Source organism: Muntiacus reevesi, chromosome 10 (assembly GCF_963930625.1).
Source record: "Muntiacus reevesi chromosome 10, mMunRee1.1, whole genome shotgun sequence".
Lineage (NCBI taxonomy): Eukaryota > Metazoa > Chordata > Mammalia > Artiodactyla > Cervidae > Muntiacus > Muntiacus reevesi.
Genome location: NC_089258.1, coordinates 44,476,386 through 44,498,050, shown reverse-complemented (window position 1 = coordinate 44,498,050; position 21,665 = coordinate 44,476,386). Strand labels below are relative to the sequence as shown.

Genomic DNA, 21,665 nt, shown 5'->3' with positions numbered 1-21,665 from the left:
CAGATCAGGCAGAATAGGTGACTTCTGACTCAGCAGGACAGAGGGCAGCCCACCGTCCTCACGCAGGTCAGGCACCAGGAGAGGGGCTCATTCTATACTCGGAGCTAGAACCGCAGGGCTTGCGCGGTTCTCTCCAGGCCAAGACGGACTGTGTTTGCACAGAAAACCTGGGAAGGAAGAGAGGTTAGAAGCACACTCTAACGACGACCATCATCAGCGACGGCGTGGCGGAAGGCTCTCTGTGCATTCCACAAACGCTTATGGTGAACAGGCATTATTTTCATCACAGAGAAGACACACAGGTCGGAAGGCTGGCTGCTCCCTGCGAGCACAGGCTCGCTGGGTATAAACCGCGGGGCTGGCGGAGCAGGGAGCCGGGTCTCCACGTCCACCCTGTTCACCCCTGCGCCCTGTGCCCCCGCCGCAGCTCCACACAGGCCACGGGCTGGAAACCCACTGAAGGGAACAAGCGCAGCTGGACCTGAAACGGTACTGAACGCCCCTTAGGAGGCGTCCAGACTCACCAGCTGTATGTGCTGGGCCCGGGTGTTCCCGATTCTCACGGCAGGAAAACCTCACAGCTGCTCTGATGGGAGTGGACTTCCCACCGAGGCCGGCTGTGCTGCTTCCCCTGGAAGGAAGAACTGGCTGGAACCTGTGGGGGGAGCCTCATCATCAGCAAACTCAGCACCCACACCAGCGGCAGGCGAGCAAGGGCAGTTGGCTTGGGGACCAGACAGGCCGGCGGGCAGCCCAGGGGGCGGCCCCCTCCCCGGGGGCAGACGGGGCGGCTCTGCTTTAAGGGCCCCCGGCCCCAGGCCAGGAGTCAGTGTTCTGTGGCCCGCAAAGACGGCCAACTCCTCTCCCGCCTGTGGGGACTCCAGCCAGTCGCCAGTGACTTTTAAATCTGTGTGAGCGGATCCGCTGAAGAAATAAAGCATCAAGTGTCACCCAGATGGACATCAACAAATAAAACAGAGTGAGTTTTTCACGTCAGGAGGATCTGAGTTTAAAGGCATAAAAACCACACATGAAAATTTATAAAATGTACACATTTTCAAAAGGGCGAATGGGAAAGAGGCACGTTGGGTAGAGAACAAAGGTAGGAAGAAGGCTATTAGAAAAATGGACTCTGAACAGTGTCTACAACAGAGAAACCTCTAAAATAAGTCTTTTTAAAGACTTGCCCCCTAATGCTCATCAGCCCCAAAAGGAAAATTATTGAAAACTGACTTTATTCCAGGTTTTTATTCTGGGAGATTCTGATGTTTGAGAAAGCATTCCCAAGCTTCACGACCTCTGACTGTGAAGTAAGCGTGAAGCTTCTGCCCAGAGGGTGTCGCCAGCAGCAGGAGGGCCTCTCCACCGAGGTGGGGGGCTCCTCACCTCACAGGGAAGGGCGCTTCTGCCTGAAGCTGCTTCTTAAAGGCACATTCACTCTCCTCACCAGGCCTCTCCACCCTCCACCCGTGGTGCTCAAGTGGCTAACATCCTTCCATTTAAGAAACCTCCGTCCGTCTGGTCAGAGTCAACTGTGGTGCGTCCCCTCCAGCCCTGTGGTAACTCTTGCGCAGGCCCCGCGGTCCTGTTCCCGTGGAGCTCACAAAGCTTCAGGGACCCCTAGATGGCTCACCACAGCCCCTCAACCCCTCGCACCCACCTACAGTCGTGCCCCCCAAGCCCCCTTGGGGCAAACCCAGGACTTAGTGAGCTTGCTGAAACCCCAGCATCATCACCATGCCAAAGTCACTGAGGATACAAGCTCCTAGGAGTCAGGCTGGGCCCCTCTGTCCACGGGATTCTCAGGCAGGAATACTGGAGTGGGGATCCCCTTCTCCAGGGGATCTTCCCGACCCAGGGATTGAACCTGGGTTCTTTACTGGTGACCCATCCGGGAAGCCCCTCCCTGGGCTAGTCACTGCAGAACAGAGGCACTGTTCCAGAAGAAGGAAAATGCAAAAAGCACAGCAAACCCACCTTCTTCAAGAAGGTTGTTTCTGGTCACAGAGAAAAAAATCCTATGAATGTATCTGGGCTTCTCAGTAAGATAAGAGAGCAGCTCAGGCTTCACTGCGATTGCTGGTGGTGGAGAAGAGACCCTGGGAGCTGGAGTGATCGAGGGTCTGGGTACCGAGAGCTGAGGCTGGACATTGTCAGGACCCTTTGGGGACAGTTAGGCTCTGAGGCGCAGGAGGGGTCACGAATGCCCTGCTGGCCCTGGGGACAAGAGTGCCAGCTCCCTTCAGCCGGGTCCTGACCTGCTGACTCAGCAGCACTGGGGGGCTGGGGTTTCGGGAACCAGGGATGTCCTGTGTCTCACGGATCAGCTGGGCAGAGCTGGTGCAGGGGACAGCGGGTAGGGGGTGGGGTCTCGCACTGTTCTGCCCCCAGACTGCTGCTTGCCTGGGGAAGGCTGGCTGGCTGTACCCTCTCGGGGACCAGGGGGACCCTGGACAAGTCCCTGCCCCCCCATCCCCGTCTGGGGAATCTCAGACCCTCTGCAGTGTCAGCCAGCGGTGCTCAGCCCAGAGAACCTGCGCCCCTCTCTGCCAGGGGACCTTGGCGACGTCTGGGGACACTCCCGGTGGTTACGATGGGGAAGGGGAGAGGCAGGGGTGCTGCTGGATGTTTTCCGGGCTCAGGAAGGCCCCACCACGCAGATGACCGGCTCAGAAATAAACCCAAGTGAGGCCACCACCTCACGTTTCTGGTGGGGCCCACCTGCTCCCCTGTGACGGGAAGAGACACGGGCGGCCAGGTCTTTCCATAACGGCTCGTCCTTCCCTGTGTGGGGTCAGGCTGAGGCCCGCCTTCCTGACCCGGGACACGGCTGGCTGTCCAGAGTGTGTTCACCACTCCCCCACACCCCTCCCACGTCACGTGTTGCTTCTCAGCGACCTTTTCTCCACCGCTCGTAACATCGCTATGACAAGGGAACCAGCACAGTATCTACACGCTAACTGACGGGGAAGGGCGAGAAGCAAGCTTATTGGCAGCTTTCACATGAAACACTGGGAGCTGGCGGTGTCTTCATGGGAACCCAGGGAGCACAGCTCATTTATGAAGGAAGGTCTTTATCCTTCAACACTGTGTCTGCAGACCCCGCCGAGAGCAGGTGGTCCCCTGCACCCTGGCTCTGCGTCATGGCCGTGGCTGAGCGCCCAGACCTCATCCTACAGTGGAGGGTGGTGGTGGTCCTCGTTGCTTCTCTTAAGCAGAAACACTGATTCTGAAGAATCGCCCCCTGCCTCCCGGCGCCTGGCGGTGGCCGTGCAGGTGACTGAGAAAGCCAGGAGTACAGATTTCAAAGCGACGCCTCGCTGCCGCGGTTGTGTTTATGTTCACAGCGTGGAGGTGAGCGCAGAGCAGCAGCAGAAACGCAGACGTGTGGGCTTCCCGGCCGCGCGCACCTCCCCAGGAGCGAGGACACGCGCGCGAGGACTGTCACGCTGTCACGACAAACACGCCAGGAAGCCGGGCCGAGGCCCTCCAAGCGACAAAGCCCACGTCCAGCACAGCTCACCTCCGCGTCCCGCTCAACTTCACGGGACTCCCTTCACCTGCTAAAAAGGATGAATCTGACTAAATGTACCCAGTACAACTTAGACTGGAAGTCTAACAAAGCAACCAAACTGCCTTCCTGTCTGAATGTCTTATTTTCACTGTTGCAGTTTATCTCCATGGTCACAGGAAAATCCACTATCACATCTTCTCAACTTCGAATGCGTTTGCCACAGGGTGATAATGTGAATTTATACACTTATTTGTAAAAATGTAGTGGGACAACACATTTTCCTAACAAATTAATTAAAACGGGGCTCCTTGGCAGGACTGGTGCTGAAGCTGAAGCTCCAATACTTTGGCCCCATGATGTGAAGAGTCAACTCATTAGAAAAGACTCTGATGATGGGAAAGATTGAGGGCAGGAGGAGAAGGGGATGACAGAGGATGAGACAGTTGGATGGCATCACCGACTCAATGGACGTGAGTTTGAGTAAGCTCTGGGAGATGGTGAAGGACAGGGAAGCCTGGAGTGCTGCGGTCCATGGGGTCACGAAGAGTCAGATAGGACTTAGTGACTGAACAACAAGAAGTCTGTCTCCAGGGTAGCAGAGAACAGTCTATACTCAAGCTGGGAGGGGCAGCACAGCGACGAAAGGAAGTGTTCATGCTGTTTCCACACTGTGTCAGGGGGGCCCCCGAGTCTGCTCTTAGGGCCAGAGAGGATGCGATGTCCCCCCAGGACACAGGGCTCCCCTGAGGACATCTGCAGTGGCATTTAGCCACCAGGGGCTAAGGAGAGTCCCGGCTGCACCCGTGAGGATTCCTGCCTGTGGGTCCCCCACCACCTTCTTGGCCGAGGGAAGTATGGCTTCTCTGGGGCAGTTTGCAGCCCCTGAAAACACCTGTCACTTGTCCCTTGGTCCCCTTGTAATGGCCCCAGTGAGAATCTAACACATACACTTAATGGAAATAACAGCTGCTACCTAATGTTTTGTCAATAACTTAACACAAGCTAAAGAAACACATGGAAAAATACACATAAATGTTCCAGACATGCACACACCAGATCCATGCCGACACATTAGTGTAGAAGCCAAACAGGATTTGCAGTTTGCACTGTGAGACAGGCCTTTAAGACAGGTTCTCCGTGGCCCTGCGCCTCCACATCGGGCGTATGCACACAGCAGGCCCCCTCTGACCCTGGACAGGGCCGCTCACTGCAGATGATGCATCACCTTTACATTCCTGGTCAACTGAGTGCTTCTGAACTTAATAAGTTAAAAACTGTCAGTTGTCAGTTTGGGGCAAATAGAGCTTAATGTACATAAAACATTTTAGATAAATGAAATAACACTGAGACAGAGTTTTAAAAAAATATGGGTATATCACTATATTCATTCATGAGTCCAGTCTCCTGACAAATACATGTTGGTACTTACAACTTGTAGAGCAGAACTGTGTACTCTTTTTTTTTGAACTGTTTATTCTTAAATGAGTTCTTAGAATTAGAATTAGAAGCTGGGAAATACAGTAAAGAAAGAATTAAAGGGAACTCCCTGATGATCCAGTGGTTAGGAGGACTCCATGCTTTCCCTGCCGAGGGCAAGGGTTCAATCCCTGGTTGGGGTTTAAAATCGGGCAAGCTGCGAGGTGCAGCCAAACGTTAAAAAAAAAAGAAGACCATGAAGAAGAAAGAATTAAAAATGTGCATTTGATCATGTTAATTTCCTGCCACTGATTAAAATAAATAATTATAGATATCCTTTTATGCATTCAAGAAAAATATTCAATTATTCAGTTGAACAGTTTGGGTAATAATGATTGAGCTAATTATTAGGTACAGGCTGTATTGTCTATCATTTTCTACATGTAGGTCAGACAAACTTCATATACGAATGAAAATTTTAATTTTAACTTAGCAATGTAATTCTACTGAAGTATGTATGGCTTCAAAGAGCAGATGAATCAACAGATTTCTAAACAATCTCAAAATTTATTTAAATAAAAGTGATCAAATACAAATTTTGAAGTAAAAAATGAAACGATAACTTTTTTTAGATATCCTGAAGGCCTGTCTACTTTCTCTGCCTTTTTTTTGGCTCTGCTGGGCAGCATGTGGTATCCAGCTCCCCAACGAGGGGTCACACATGTGTTCCCTGAATTGGAATGGCAGAGTGTTAGCCGCCGGACCGCCTGGTAAGTCCTAGCTCCCTTTCTCTCTCTCTCTTTTTAAATTGAGTTCAGGCAGGAACATCCCTTTGGTTTTAAAACCTGACATTGATTTCTTTTTTACCAAGTGCCTAACACTATGAAATCCCTGGAGGTCTTCAGGCCGTTTTGTGGTCCAAGGGGGAGATTAAATGCAGTTTGTTTTATTACATTTCCTGATTTGGTCTGGATCCTGCCTACGTCTCAGGGATCAGATGTGTTGGCGAAACTCACCATGAAAACAGTGGTGGTGAGAGGAAGCAGCATGAGGAGGAGCCTTCTCCATTGAGCCTCTTGAGGCCGATTCGAGGCTCCAGGCACAAGGGAGGCTCCTTACATTACTCAGGATGGAAGGAGCCATGGTAGGGAGATCTCTATGAAAACGGCATTGAGCTGAAAGTGTTGACACTTCAAGGAAACTTTGTTAGTTCTTCTCTGTTAGAGTCGAGCGATGAGGCACGTGAGAATCCGGCTTTCCCAGGCACGCGCGGGCTTGAGTGCATCTCATTTGGACTCTTTCTGAAGAAATGACTCAAAGCCCCGGGTCAGAAGGACACTGAGCCAGGAGGTGGGAAGAGGCTGCAGCACGAACCTGCTGGCTGAGCAACAGGAGGGTGGACGTCTCCACCTGGACGACGACTGTGCCTAAACATCGGGGATTTATTCTGGCTCTGTGAGAAGGGCCACCTTCCAGATGGCTTTGTCCAGTAGCTCATCCAGGAGTCAAGTTTAAACGACCTGAAGTTTTAAAGGTTTCCCAGCTGGCTCAGCGGTAAAGAATCCACCTACAGTGCAGGAGACGTGGGTTGATCCCTGGGCTGGGAAGACCCCTTGGAGAAGGAAATGACAACCCACTCCAGTATTCTTGCCTGGAGAATCCCATGGAGAGAGGAGCCTAGCTGGCTACAGTCCAAGGGGTCACAAAGAGTCAGACATGACTCACCAACTAAATGACAACAAACTTCTAAAATATCTAAACACCTAAACTACAATTAAGCATCAGTTCCTCCACATTTGAGCTGCACTTGAGCGCCTCAACAGTCATGAGCAGCCAACAGGGATGGTGAGTGACATCGGCCACTGGTTTTGAGCGTTTCCTCCAGGCGAAGTTCAATCAGTACAAGCCCACCTCATTCAACGGATGACACAGGCAGAGGAACTCCGTCGTAAAGACTTCCCTGTGGGTCTTCAAAGTGTTGGGTTGGCAAACCTACTGAAGGGGGATTCGGAGAAACACATTCTATTTGAGGTAAACCAACTTGAATGGGATGAAATCAACTATTGCACAGTGTATACTTCCGCATGACCTTGAGTCATCTCAAATGCGAACACATCGTTACTTCAATGGGTGCCTTATTATCCCTCCACACCTGGAATTCTGGACACCGTTTTTGATTTTGGTCCTTACAAGCCATTTGCAAGGCAAAAGGAAATTTAAAAATTAGCATTCTACCGTATAAAGCACAAATACATAATCAAGATAAAATATACTTCGAAAGGCAGGCTTCACCATTCTATTCGAATGTAACAGTCACACTTAAATTCATTGCACTCTCTTAATTAGAACTTCAAAGATAACAGCATAAAAGGAATTACAGTAATCAGGCCCATGAATGTCTAAATGAGAGTCTGGATATTGGAGAACCCAAACTAAAGGCAAAGATTCAACATAAAAGATTTAAGCTACTTTGACACTTTAATTAATGTCAGTCTCAAAACATAAGTGTAAGTCACACAGGATGCAGAAGTCTTGTCCCTTTGGCATGAGCACAGTGATTTCCCTGAAGTTACAGAAACTCATGTGGGCCGCACAAGTTCTGATGGGCCACCAGCAAAGACATCCACCTCCCATGTGTTAATTAGCAAGAAATGACAGTCTAGCCAGCATCTAACATCTTGCAGATAGTAAAATGAAGTAATGACAGCTGTTTCATGGTTTGAGACACTTCCTGTTTCCATTTAAAATATTTAAAACCCACTTTGCACAAGAAGAACTTGGATTTTCCAAGGAAAAGCTAAGAATGAGCTTTTAAAGGTGCAGAGAATCAGATAAGTTTGTAAGTACAGAATTCTGAGTGTTCAAGGGGCCAGGCTGTAAACAAAATGACCAAACATCAGGACTGATTTACAGTCAAGTCCTGAGGTTGTGGGGATGACAAGACGGAAGGTTGAAAACACATGGGGAGCAGAGGGTGGTTCCCCACCACCAGGCGTCCAGCGGTAAACAGCTGTGTCCCGAGGCTTTGAGAACAGGAGGCTTCAACTTAGCTGAAAACACAGAATCATGGAAAACAATGATTCTTCTCAGTGGAAAAGCTGACACACCCCCCACAGGGACACAGCCGGGGGACTTGGGTCGGTCTGTTTCTGGAGGATCTGCAGATGGAGCAGCGGACGGCCCTGGCCTCTGTACTCAGAGCCGACACGTGGGCTTCACCTCGCTTCACAGGGGATGTGTAATCAGGAATGAAGCCTGCATTAGAGTTGTACCAGAATAGTATTTTTACCACCATGACGTGTGGGGGAGTAATTCTGCGTTGGTGCTTTGTTTTACGATGAAATCACTGACTTCACGTCGGCTTGTGGCAAACAAGGCAGGTGTGGCTGTGGACCCCCGTGAGTTAAAGTATCGGAGTTACTACTATCTTGGGTCAAGGAAAAGGGAAAAGCCTTCCAACGAAAAATTAATACAGTGATAACACTGATACTAATTGCAAGCGTAAAAATAACACGTAACGAGCTATTTACACCTACTGATGCTCAGCATCTAATGAATGCATCATAAATTTTGCCTTTTGTTGTTCTGTCTCTCAGTCGTGTCTGACTCTTTGTGACCCCACAGACTGTAGCCTCCCAGGCTCCTCCGTTCATGGGATTCTCCAGGCACTGGAGTAATCCCATGAACTGCACTGGAGTGGGTTGCCATGCCCTCCTCCAGAGGATCTTTCTGACCCAGGGATGGAACCCACGTCTCCTGCACTGGCAGGTGGATTTTACCACTAAGCCACCAGGGACTTCTCCCATAAAGTTCCATAAGAAAGTTGGGAGACAAGGAAGGTGACCATTTACTGTCTTTTCAGAGACTGCAGGTGACGTGTCGGCCTGCCGGCTGACTCCCTCTCCTGGGCTCCACCTCCTGCGATATTCTTTATGAAACAGAAAACCTGACCTGATACCCGGAGCTGGAAAACAGGTGACACAGTCTGTCGTGAAGCACGCAGAGGTTCTAAGTGAGTCCTCACAAAGAACCGGGCTGATGATCCACGCCTCCCTGGATGACAGCACATTGCTGTCAATGTTCGATGAACATTTTTATTCTCTGGCTTTAAGTTCAGAACATCAGTGACAGAGCAAACCCACCTACCCTGGGAACAGTGCTCCCACCTGAGCGCAGTTCAGAGAGAAAATGTCCTTTACTGATTAATCCACTTGTTCACTGTTTTCATTTAAAACTCAGCAAGTATTTCTATAATGCTTAGCACATCCCAGGCCCTGGGGACCCAGCAGCGAGGAAATCCCTGCCTGCCTGTTCTGTCCCCAGGGTGGAAACATGGACCCAAATGCATCATTATAACACACGGATGCTCTCTGTGATGGGCTCCAAGTGCAACCTCACAATAGTTTTGTGAAAAGCACCATATGTATAAAACCCAACTGACTTTTCTGCCTGAACTTGGGATCTAGTTTAATATTCAGTTAGTACCAGGTTCATGGTTACTCTTTTGAAAGAGAGAGAGAAAGAAACACAAACATCTCTAAAGGTCACACCTGCATGGTAATAATGTATGACTAGAAAAAACAGTCAACTTAATTTTGAAGAGAAAAGAGAAAGAATCATTCAAATGGGGCTTCAGGAAAGGAACTCTCTGATCTCGGGCCATAGGCGGGGCCTTGGGGTGCCAGGCCGGGGCTCCCTGAGCTGAAGTCTGGCGCGGCCTCTAGATGTGGATGAGTGTGGGCGGGCTTGCCGCGTTGGCCTCATCTGTGGGACAGTGGACGGGGCTTGCATCTAACGGATGCAGACATAGACTCTGAGCATCCATTGGAAAGCACACGGCATGTGCCTTGTAAAGAGCCCCCAATGCCAAAGTAACTCATTTCTTTTTGGCACCATTCGCCAGATAGCACAGGCCTTTTAGAAACTTCTCTTGCAGAGACAACTAAGGCCCAGTCTGCAGGATAGGGCGAGTGGGCGGGAGGAGACTCCTCAGTCCCACAGCTAAGATCTAGGATCTCAGTTCCTGCTGTAAATATTCGGAAGAGGAGAGAACTCTGACCATTTCATGAATCACAGACCATTTTGTAATAACTCAGTATTAATTAGCAGAAGGGACTAAATGTTAACTACCAAGTATCAGCTGAGAAAATGTGATCACAGTGATTACCTATTGGCAGATATGCCCAGAACTTCTAAACCTACTTCAGTTCTGTTTACTTTTCTTTCATAATGTATCTCTCTAGTATTTTATAGACATTAGGCACAAAATAAATATTTGTGAACTAGATTCCGTTGATCGTATAACTGATCAAAATGGCAATGAAGGAATGGCCTGCTAGAAACCAATAAACACCGACTTCCTATTAGAGAAAGATCAAAGCACACACAGGCACTTTAATGAACTGGATACGCGGCCTTGCCCCACATTTGCCACACAGACATTCAGAGGACCTGCATCTGTAACCCCAGAAACAGCCACGTTCCTCAGCTGGCGAAATCTTCCTTCTGACTTCTCACTCACACTCATGGCGGCATCAGACACAGTCATCTCCTCCTTCCTTATCTCTCTCCTCCTCGGCTTCCAAAAGGTAATAACTGAATGTACATCTGTCTGCGCTCAGACTCTCAGTGGTGTCTAACGCTTTACAACTCCCAGGACTGTAGCCCGCCAAGCTCCTCTGTCCGTGGGATTCTCCAGGCGAGAATCCTGGAGTGGGTTGCCATTTCCTTCTCCAGGGCATCTTTCCGACTTAGGGATCAAACCAAAGTCCCAGTGGATTTATCACAAAGAACATTTATAAATGGGTAAACAGAGGTATAAATGTTCTTTATGATAAATCCACTTGGACTTTCAAAGATCCCCCATCATTTGTGTTTAAAAAGCACAGCATGGCTCTGTGTCTTAATGACTATGTTGCTGCTACTGCTACTGCTAAGTCACTTCAGTCGTGTCCGACTCTGTGCGACCCCATAGAGGGCAGCCCATCGGGCTTCCCTGTCCCTGGGATTCTCCAGGCAAGAACACTGGAGTGGGTTGCATTTCCTTCTCCAATGCATGAAAGTGAAAAGTGAAAGTGAAGTCGCTCAGTCGTGTCCGACTCTTAGCGACCCCATGGACTGCAGCCTACCAGGCTCCTCCATCCATGGGATTTTCCAGGCAAAAGTACTGGAGTGGGGAATGACTATGTTAGGAGGAAGTAAATTCAATGTAATTAAGTGTTTTATTAGGTAATGCTCTACATATACGAATATATATCCCCTAGAGTCTATGGTTTCCTGACTATGGTTCACTGCCACCTAGCCATCATTTGAAAGGATCAGTGAAAATACAAATTTCACAACCCAAGTCTGAAACCATAAACCAAGCTCACTATATACATGTGTAGCACTCTACTTCTTTTGGCAACTGAAAATGGGTTGAAAGAGTAATCTCAACCTCATTCAATCTCTCACTGCAAATTTGGGAACGTTAAAATGCCCTAACCAAATTCTGTTTTAGCCTAATACCCCTACTGAAAGTAAATGATAGCCAGTTAGTCCTAACTGAAAGTCTGAGTTTTGAACAGCTCTGGTGTCTTTGTGAAGGTGAAAGGAAGTTGATGGCAGAGTACTTTTCTAAGTCAAAAAAATATTTTGAGTGTTTGGATATCTTGCACTTAAAGGAAGGCAGTTCCCTCAGTCATTTTAGATGCCTGAATAATTCTTACGTGTCCAGGGAGTCAACATCAAAACTGGAAGGATCACCCACAACGATTCTGCAGTTAGTGGGCCACTAAGGACCTCTTTTCAGAAGTGGCCAGATGTCATCTGAGGAATAATTAACAGACCTGGGTTGTGGCCATTCTGGGAGAACCTCTGCACTTGACCTACAGCTCTTATCTACAGGATAAGACCTGGGGATATTATTCACATGTTTTTTTCCATAACCTTTCCCATTGCAGCAGTTCTGGGCTCCTCTCTGCAGAGATTTTGCTTGGGAAAGGCAGTTTAAGTTGACCCCTCCTTGACTTTGGTGATTTAAGGAAAAGAAGTGAACGTGTTATTTTTCACGGCTATGCTGCACGTGATCCACTTATGTGTCACGTCAACATCTGATAAAAGCAGTGGGCACCCTGCATTGGTACCATCTTCCCTGGTGGCTCAGATGGTAAAGAATCTGCCTGCAGCACAGGAGACCTGGGTTCAATCCCCGGGTCAGGAAGATCCCCTGGAGAAGGTAATGGCTACCCACTCCAGTATTCTTGCCTGGAGAATCCCATGGACAGAGGAGCCTGGCGGGCTGTAGTCAGGGGGTTGCAAAGAGCTGGTCACAACTGAGTGACTCACATACACACACAGAGAAAGAAATCCGATGAGCAAGTTGTCTGAGAGGACGGCTTAGCCCAGGGGAGCTTGAACACTGAACTTTAAATATTAAGTGAGTGCAAACTGTTCATGTAAATGGATTTAAACATTTTATAAGCTGTAAATTCTCAAGTCAACCATTCTTACATTCAACAAATATTTACTGAGTCCTGTACCCCCCAGGTGTACACACAGATCAGGAGACAGGGTGGATGCAAACTCAGCCGCAGCAAATCCAAACGTGCCTGAGCACAGACGCGACCTTGACGCGTGCGAGGAAAGATCAGCGACGCCTGAGAACCATGGGTCTTCACCACTGCTCCGGGCAGGACGGGCCAGCCGCCAGCAGCAGCCTTGCTTGTCAGTGACAGTGGCGTCTGTGATTCCTGGCTGGTGTCCCTGGAGCCTGGTGTGGTGAGACTGGTCATGTGGTGGCAGGAGCCCGTGTGGGCAGCACGCCGTGGAAGACCCCACCATGAGCAGACCTCAGCCTCCTGGCCCCTGGTGTTTGCATACACGACTTCAGAAGGAAAGTTCTGTGTGGCCAGCGGCAAAGGGACCAAGAAAGTGCCCCTGAGACCCTGGGTCCCTTGGAAGCATATCATCCCCCGTTGCGTGGCTGTGTGCTGTGTTCTGTGATGCAGACGAACACTCATGGGTGGGAGATTCCAGCCCCTGCTCTATAAGTGTCTGATGCAGTGCTCAACACCAAGAGGTGCCTGTTCTCATGGTCATGGAGAAAAGAGAGTCAACAGTAAAAACTGAAATAATTCTGACACTAATTACCTATGAGAAAGCCTAACACAGAACACTGCGAGTATCTTGCCTTGTGTCTCCAGGGAAGCCTTGCTCATGAGAGCAGAGAGATCCTGCTGTGAGGCCTGCCACTGGGCTGTGACCCGTCAGCAGCTCGGTCAAGCGGATGCCCTCCTTCTCAAGATAGAGAATGTTTTAAATTTGAAAACTAAAATGCAGGGGATTAAAAAAAATTACATCAAAATACAGCTATTCAAAGCGTTAGGAAATTTCTGTGACTGGGGTGTCTATTAATGCAGTTAATAATGAGATCTGGCAAGAAGACTGATAATGATTGTCGATTTCAAAGCCTCATGAACATAAAGGGTGTTTTGAAATCCTGGCATGAATTGTAGGGCGGCTATACACTGGGTCCAACACACCAGGGATTGGAGGCCGAGCTAAAGTGAGCCTGTTCTGTTGCTGCATTTGTAACTGGGGGACATTTTAAAGATAGACCAGATCACCTTACATGCCTCCTGAGAGACCTGTATGCAGGTCAAGAAGCAACAGTTAGAACCAGACATGGAACAACAGATTGGTTCAAAATTGGGAAAGGAGTACATCAAGGCTGTATATTGTCACCCTGCTTATTTAACTCATATGCATAGTACATCATGTGAAATGCCAGACTGGATGAAGCACAAGCTGGAATCAAGATTGTGGGGAGAAATATAAAAAATCTCAGATATGTAGATGATATCACCCTTATAGCAGAAAGCAAAAAGGAACTCAAGAGCCTTTTGATGAAGGTGAAAGAGGAGAATGAAAAAGGTGGCTTAAAACTCAACATGCAAAAAACTAAGATCATGGCAACCAGTCCCATCACTTCATGGCAGATAGATAGGGAAACAATGGAAATGGTGACATTTTATTTTTTTGGGCTCCAAACCACTGCAGATGGTGACTGCAGCCATGAAATTAAAAGATGCTTGCTCCTTGGAAGAAAAGCTATGACACACCTAGACAGCATATTAAAAAACAGAGACATTACTTTGCCAACAAAGTTCTGTCTAGACAAAGCTATAGCTTTTCCAGTGGTCATGATGGATGTGAGAGTTGGACCATAAAGAAGGGTGAGCGCCAAATAATTGATGCTTTTGAACTGTGGTGTTGGAGAAAACACTTGAGAGTCCCTTGGACTGCAAGGAGATCAAACCAGTCCATCCTAAAGGAAATCAATCCTGAATATTGATTGGAAGGACTGATGCTGAAGCTGAAGCTCTAATACTTTGGCCGCCTGATGTGAAGAACTGACTCATTAGAAGAGACCCTGATACTGGGAAAGACTGAAGGCAGGAGGAGAAGGGGACGACAGAGGATGAGATGGTTGGACGGCATCACTGACTCGCTGGATGTGAGTTTGAGCAATCTCCGGGAGCTGGTGAAGGACAGGGAGGCCTGGTGTGCTGCAGTCTATCAGGTCACAAAGAGTAGGCCATGACTCAGTGACAGAACAACAAAGATGTTAGAAAGATTAAGGATCCACTTTTTATCCCTCCTCACCTCCTGAACGTACTAGGGGTCCCCCAGGAGCCTGTGGGTTCCAGGCCGGGGGCCTCAGTTCCATAACCCATGGCCTCTGTGGGAGTCTGTCTCCAGTTTCCTCATCACGGTTCCTGCAGAGCCTCAGCTGCAGACCTGCCAGGTGAGGCGGGGGCACCTTCTCCCTGGAACGACCTGCCCTTCACCCAGCAGTCGGGACGGGCTCTGGGCCGGGCAGCTCCGTGTCTGCTGAGTCCCGAGGGCCCCCTCGGCCTCTTGCTCCCTCTTCCATGGTGGCTGCTCTGGCTCCTGCCCTCAGTGCTCCTCCTGGACCAGAACTCACCTGTCCTGCAGCCCCTCACACCGACTGCCCTGGCCGATGAGTCGCCTGCCCAGCGCCGACCCAGACCCGGCCACAGGGACATCCTGGGGGCCCGCCTGAGCCGCCAGGTGGTTTCTGTCCTCCTCTGATGCCCCCGGTCCCTGGGGAGGTCAAACCTGTCCCGTGGTGGTCAGCAACCACCAGCCTGCAGAAGCGAATGGTGCTTCTGTACTTTTAGATCTACCTGATTGATCGTTTTACAAACATAGCTTCTCAACATCTGTGAAAATGCCTCCCATCTTAATGACCACCCCGGCCCCTGACCCCAGCCACAGGACAGAAGATTCTGGTCCATCTCCTTACGGTCCAGCTGCTGGCCAGAGTGCAGGGCTGCTGATGAAAGTTCCTGTGTAAATGATAGGACCATTTTAAATGTAGAGCCTGAAGAAATATGCTTTGTAGATACTGAATTAGTCACGTCTGTGCAGAAGAACAGACCAGAAGAGGTGTTCACACGTGGAAAGAGAGGTTTACGAGAGGAAGTGGCTTGAGTGACCGTGGAGGCTGTCGAGACCCGAGCTGTGTGGGGCCAGTCGGCACCTGGAGACCGAGTGGAACCAACGGTCAGTTCCCATCCGAGGGCCGGTAGGCCCAAGACCCGGGGGAAGCTGGTCTCTCAGGTCAAGTTCAAAGGGAGAACAGTCAGGCTGGAGGAATTCTCTCCTACTCAAGGGAGAGCTAGCTTTTTGTTATATTCAGGCCTTCAACTGATTGGACACAGCTCACCCACACTAGGGAGGGCAATCTGCTTCACTCAGATGCGAGCATCTTAACGTTTCAAAAAAACACCCTCACAGCAACACCCAGAATAATGCTTGACTAAACACCTAGGCCCAGACAAGCTGACACATAAACTTAACCATCACCGGTATCACATGTACAATTTTCCAACATTCCTTGGAATAGCAGTGCCTTAGTCCTCAACCACTAATCCAAAGCAAAAGTAACCAGCCACCAGGAAACTTGGCAGGAGAGACAAATGGATAAGATGAGCAGGTTGCAAGAAGCCTCCTTCTCTTCCCCTCTGAATGATGTTTCAAAGGATAATTTTTCCTAAAGGTTAATTCTCCAGAAAATAGAAATACCTAAGAGGAAACCACTAGGTATGAGTCCAAATGCATCATTTTAAGTTGTCAAAGTGTTTCTTGGAAAAAATAAGCAAAGAAGAAAAACCTGAAATTGTGAAAGTAACAAGTACATTATAATTTTTAGTGCATTTTGAAGATAGTGTGTGTAAAACGATTAAGTACAGATAGTCAAGAAACTTAACACGTATGCGGTGCTGTGTGGCCACGTTCCTCTGACTTCCAGTGTTAGCGCAGCCTCTGCCTCACTGCAAGGAACGCAGACTCCTGATAGCCAGTGATCTGACTGAAGAGCAGTACACAGGATCTCTCTCTTCCCGAGAGCAAACCTACTTTCTTTTAAAAGTTCTCAGAATGTTTTATAATTTTGTAAATTTAAATAACTGGTTTTAATTTAGTGTTTTTAACTAACACATTATAAGAAACAAAAGCCATAGTATCGATGCTTTCTAAACATAATTATGAAATGATGTAAGTATATACCGATAGTAAATATGATTCACCATCACAGGCTACGGGGCTTTCCAGGCGGCACTAGTGGTAAATAAAGAACCAGCCTGCCAGTGCAGGAGGCTTAGGAGATGCAGGTTCAGTCCCTGGGTCTAAAGATCCCCTGGAGGAGGGCATGGAAACCCACTCTAGTATTCATGCCTGGAGAATTCCATGGACAGAGAAGCCTGGCAGGCTACGGTACATGGGGTCTCAAAGAGTCCATTAGATATGACTGAAGCACCTCAGCACATACACGTGTACAATAGGCTACATGTTTTGGCATCTAACATATCCATATGTTTAAAAGGGAAGTACATTTCAGAAATAAATGAAAATTAGGATTTCTCTGTTTTAATAAGTGTGTACTTCAGCAGGAACTCATCCGATCAGGGGTGGGAGGGAAGGCATTTGTGTTGGCTCCTACGCTAATTAGATGAAGAGCAAATCAGTGAAGCCTTCCTGGAAGAAATGATCCCTGAGTTGCCAACAAAAGCATAGCTCAGAATTAGGCAAAAAAAAAAATCTGAAAAGCAAATTCTGGGCTCAGCAAACAGCACATGAGGTGAGAGACCACGAGGAGGGGTGAGAGGGCAGCTGGGGGCCCGGCCGGGTCACCCAGGTCACGCGCTGGCTGCGGAGACCACTGCCTCAGCTCACGGGAGCTGCGGAGCCACGGGGGTGCCCTGCGGCGGTGCTGCAGGACCTGCGGCGGTGGGGGGCGGCGAGAGGGGCACTGAGGGGCCCTCAGCACGCCGAGCAGGTGAGCAGGTGGGCAGGTGGGCAGGCCGGGGGGCAGTCACGAGGTGACACGGGTAGGGGCGGGCTGCCGGGGGTCCCGCGCGGTCAGCCCCACAGCACTTGCGCCCTGGGATCGAGCCGAGTGACTCGTTCGTTCACCCATTTAAGTACGCACGAATTCATTTATTTAATCATTGATTATTTAGGGTTTAGGATGCTAAATGCTAACTCTGACTGGCTCACGTATCCACAAGTTAAACAGTTGTTTCCTGCAGTGACTGACCATGCCCGCTATCATGATGGCCCAACGGGATTACCAGGATCCTGGCCGGTGGAAGGCCAGAGGGTAGGAGTCAGGGGAGGTGCTATGGGTAGCGGGCTGAGGTCACGCAGCCAGAGCCCAGAAAGATGCCAGACTCCACACGCGGGAGGCATCCTGGAAACAGGAGGTCAGGGGAACGCTGAAGAGGCAAGTTACTGCAGAAATACAAGGCACCAGATAGGAAAAGGTTTACGAGGTCTCCTCCCTCACGCCTGGTGTGGATGTTCCCTCCGTGGTAATGCCTCCTGGAATCAGTGCTGACATTCGCTGAGAAAACCTCTGACCCAGAGAAAGATCATTATCAGCTAATTTTACAGTGTTTTCCTCCACGACATCAATAACCTTCCTTCCCTAGAAGAATCGGGTGAAATGCATATTAAGACAAGTAAATCTATCTGATAAATCACTTCACAGATGAGAAAGAAGCCATGTGTGAAATGAAAGTAGATGTTTTCAAACCCACTTCATTTAGTGAGAGGACCCTAATCAATACGTGGGGTGTTTGGTGATGGGAGAAGCAGTGGGCTGGAGAGTCACGCCGGCCGTGGGCCCCGGTGCCCAGTGGCAGAGCCTGGTCCTACTTCAGGTCCCTGGAGATCAGGTGACAAGTCTGTTTCAGCTGCATCTTCCCCCATCGTGAAGGGCTGAGGGAAATCACGGGTGAACTCAAGCCCCAAACCAGGGAGACACTCAGTGGCAGCATCAGCCTCTGAGCGCTGAGAGCGGAAAGCCTGATACACATTCCAAAACTGCTAATGGCCCTTCGTGCACACGTTTGGTGTTTAATAACTGTTAGATGAACATCAACATTACGTATCTGCGTTTATACAGGTGACGCAACCAAAGGACACCAACTTTTATGTTTCAGGCTTAAAAAGACATTTAAGTACATCTTATTGTTCAAAATAATCACTGGGAATGTTTTTGAATAACTTTTGGGGGAATTATTTTCAAAAGCTAATTTTAGAAGTATAAAAGAAAATGCACTTGTCAAAATAATCTCTCTCTCTCTCTACACACACACACACACATCAACCAAGGATAGTTATTAAATGTATGATCTTGCAAATAATATTTCAACATAAAATCATGGAAACCCTGTTTTTGCCTCGCCTCCAGACAGGGGCTTCTCATTTGTTTGGTATGTTTCACAATCCTATTATGTAGACTGTTGCTGCAGGCCATCACTATTCTATTTAGGAGAGAAAAATTTATAAATATTCGATTTCTAATCCTTAGAGTAAAAGAGGGGAAGGCAGGAATTAAGGATTCGTCTGTACCTTTAAAAAAGGTAGCTTATAATTCTATACTTCAATTATTTCAAGGCAACTTGGTATTTTTCCTGATGTTATCCATCTCATCTCTTATTCCCCAGCCCACTTCCTAACTTTGGAAGGCATGCCTGCCTCCGCTTCCCCACTGTTGTCTGGAAGAATTTTGACTCCATAACTAGGTCAACATTCAGAAGAAACTTTGAAGAGAAGCATTTTTTTCTTTTGTTAATACCTTTGGTGAATACACGTTGGGAATACAAAGATGTATTGGTAATGCTTGGTAAAATGATAGGTACATAAATTAGAATTTTAGTCTGAATTCTGCACTCGTTCTTGTATTATGTCTGTGAAATCTGTTTTATATTTATTCCTCTGGAGTGATAGCTTTATAAACAAGGAAGTCATCTTCCACCAGGTGATTATTGTTTCAGAGCATTTCTGAAGACCAAGAGAGTGCTTAATCGTTGCTTGCTCGTAGGAGACACTCAGCGAATACTGCTGAACCTATCAGTAATTACCTCTTACAGTGTATTTTTAAAATCTGCAACGATAGTAAGGTAAGTAAGATAAGAATGTAAGATAGAAACTTCCTTAAGTTCCTAATTAGTTCACTTTCCACACTTTCCCCCACAAGGGCAGAGTGTGAGGGGTGGTCCCTGACGTCACGGACACGGGGTGCCTTGGGGGGAAGCTGGGGCTGGGCCCCACGGGCCCCCAATGGCCTCGGCATCCGCAGCCCCTCGTGGACTGGGTCCTGGTTCCCGCAGGGCAGGGCTCCCAGAATCGCACCCACCCTGACCCCTGGGCTCGGGCGCATGGGGGCATCACGGCCTCCGCTCGGGGCCACAGGCAACAGGAAAAGACCACCAAGGCCCCACGGCACTCCAAGTCACTGATCCTCGGGCGGATCTGGTCATGTGCTCTGAGCTTCTGCCTGGCTTGGACACCGAGGAGGAGACTGGGAGGCTGACCCGCCCGCGATCTCAGAGGCGGTGGTGAAGGTCTGAATCTGGTGAGCCCTCTCTTGCCTGCAGGCTCCGCGAGTGACAGCGAAGGTTCCGGGTGGCCGCAGGATCCCCGCGACACCTAGCACCCGGTCATCGCCCCACGTCCTGCCAACTGTCCTGGTTTCAAATATGCACAGCTCTGTCACGGGCGGGTGGCCCACCCATGCCCTGGCTCGCAGGAGCCATCAATAACTGGGGCCACTTCTCTCCAGTCCTGCTCAGAACCAGCCCCGCCCCAGGCCCGACGGGTCCAAACCCCACGCTCTTCCCACACGTCGCTCGGCGACTCTGATCGCTGGCTGCTTCGTGGGCTTCTCCGGGCCGTGTTTACTCATGGTGCTACGTAAACCAGCACAGTGCACAGAAACGTGAGACAGTGATGCTTAGCTTAGGTGATAAATTATCAGATTTTTCTTGGCTTTCCCCAAGAACTGAAGGAGACTGTGACCTTCAGTTCCGTGAATGGTCTGCTCTGCGGCAGGAATCGTGTTGACGGATCTGCCCGTGCAGACTCGGGCTGGGCCTGCGGTGAGGACCCCAGGTCACTGCCCGTCAGCTGAGGCTTTACTGCCGTCTATTCAACTTTGGTATTTAAAACACCATCACCTCCCAAACACCATTGGTTTTCATATACAAAATTTTATGAAAACGCTACTTGATTGTTATAAGGAACCGTGACAATCGATAGATTTCATTCTAAGAAAAAGAAAAGTGATCCAGTTAAGAAAGATTTCAAAACACCACTGCAAACAGCTCCGTGTCACCAACGTAAGCTGGAAAATTTCCAGATGTTTGGAGAGAACTCACCTCAGTCGGCGAGGACAGAGGTGCCCCACACCTTTCCGTTTGGGGTGGGAATCAGAGGGCGTCCCTTACCTGCGGGCCTGATGGTGGAGGCAGCGTCAGCGGGGATGGTCAGGGGCAGGCACTCATCGTCCTGGGAGTAGCCTGCTTGAATGGCGCGCAGGTAGCTGTGGCTCCGTGTCCGGAAGCATCCCGGGAGGTCCAGCGCGTCCATGGCCTGAGACTCCACTTCGCTGAAGACTGACTCGCACACCGACTCGAACTGCCCGTTGACCTCAGCCTCGCTCATCTGCAAGAGTGACAGCGCGGCTGATGGCTCGGGCCGGCCAGGCGCCACAGCCACGCGCCAACGGAGAAGCGCTCAGAGCTCACCCGTCGGCACTCACCGCCTGCCATGCACAGCTTGATTAATTTGAAGTCGGCACACTGAGAAAAACCACCAATTCCCACTGTGCCCTGCAATGTCTACAGACCCTGAGGCAGAGCTTTAAAGTGAGACTGGCAGTCACCACTGAGGTCAAGAGGAACAGCGAGGTTAAAGGTTAGCACACCATGCAAAGTATTCGTCACCCCTCTTTTTCCGTTTTCACGGCCCAGGCTGTTTCCAGCTCAGACAAGCCAGGTGAGGATGCTGTGCTCACAAAGACCCACGGGCGCGGCTCTCTCTGCTTCCACTCAGCTCAGCGCCCCGGACTGAGGAGATGGACCCCTGCTCAGCCTCGAGCTTGCCCCCGCATCCCCGGAGGCGGCCCCAGCCGTGTCCCGGAGGAGCCTCAGTCTCTCACGCTGCAGGCGCGCCGCCCACACTCCGCTGGGCCCCTCCCCTCCTTCAGCGTGGGCCGGCAGCGCCTGCCTGAGATTGGCGGTTCAGCAGGTAAAGTCGTTATTCTCAAGCCTGGCATTTCATTTCTGGGTAGAGAGTCGCCCTGGGCCCCTGTGTCATGAAACGAATGACTGGGCCTTGAAGAGCGAGGGTCCTGAGGGCCGTGCTCCCGGGGCCTGACTGC

At 49.6% G+C, this 21,665-nt stretch overlaps 1 protein-coding gene across 1 annotated transcript in view; it reads right to left on the bottom strand.

The window, feature by feature from the left end:
* DLGAP2 (DLG associated protein 2) overlaps positions 1-21,665 on the bottom strand; it is a gene marked incomplete at its 5' end in the record, with an annotated part of 450,426 nt that overhangs the window by 25,560 nt on the left and 403,201 nt on the right. The window contains one exon of the mRNA XM_065946643.1: positions 20,731-20,947. Coding sequence (XP_065802715.1) covers positions 20,731-20,947 — 217 coding nt within the window. The remainder of the gene's footprint in view (positions 1-20,730; positions 20,948-21,665) is intronic.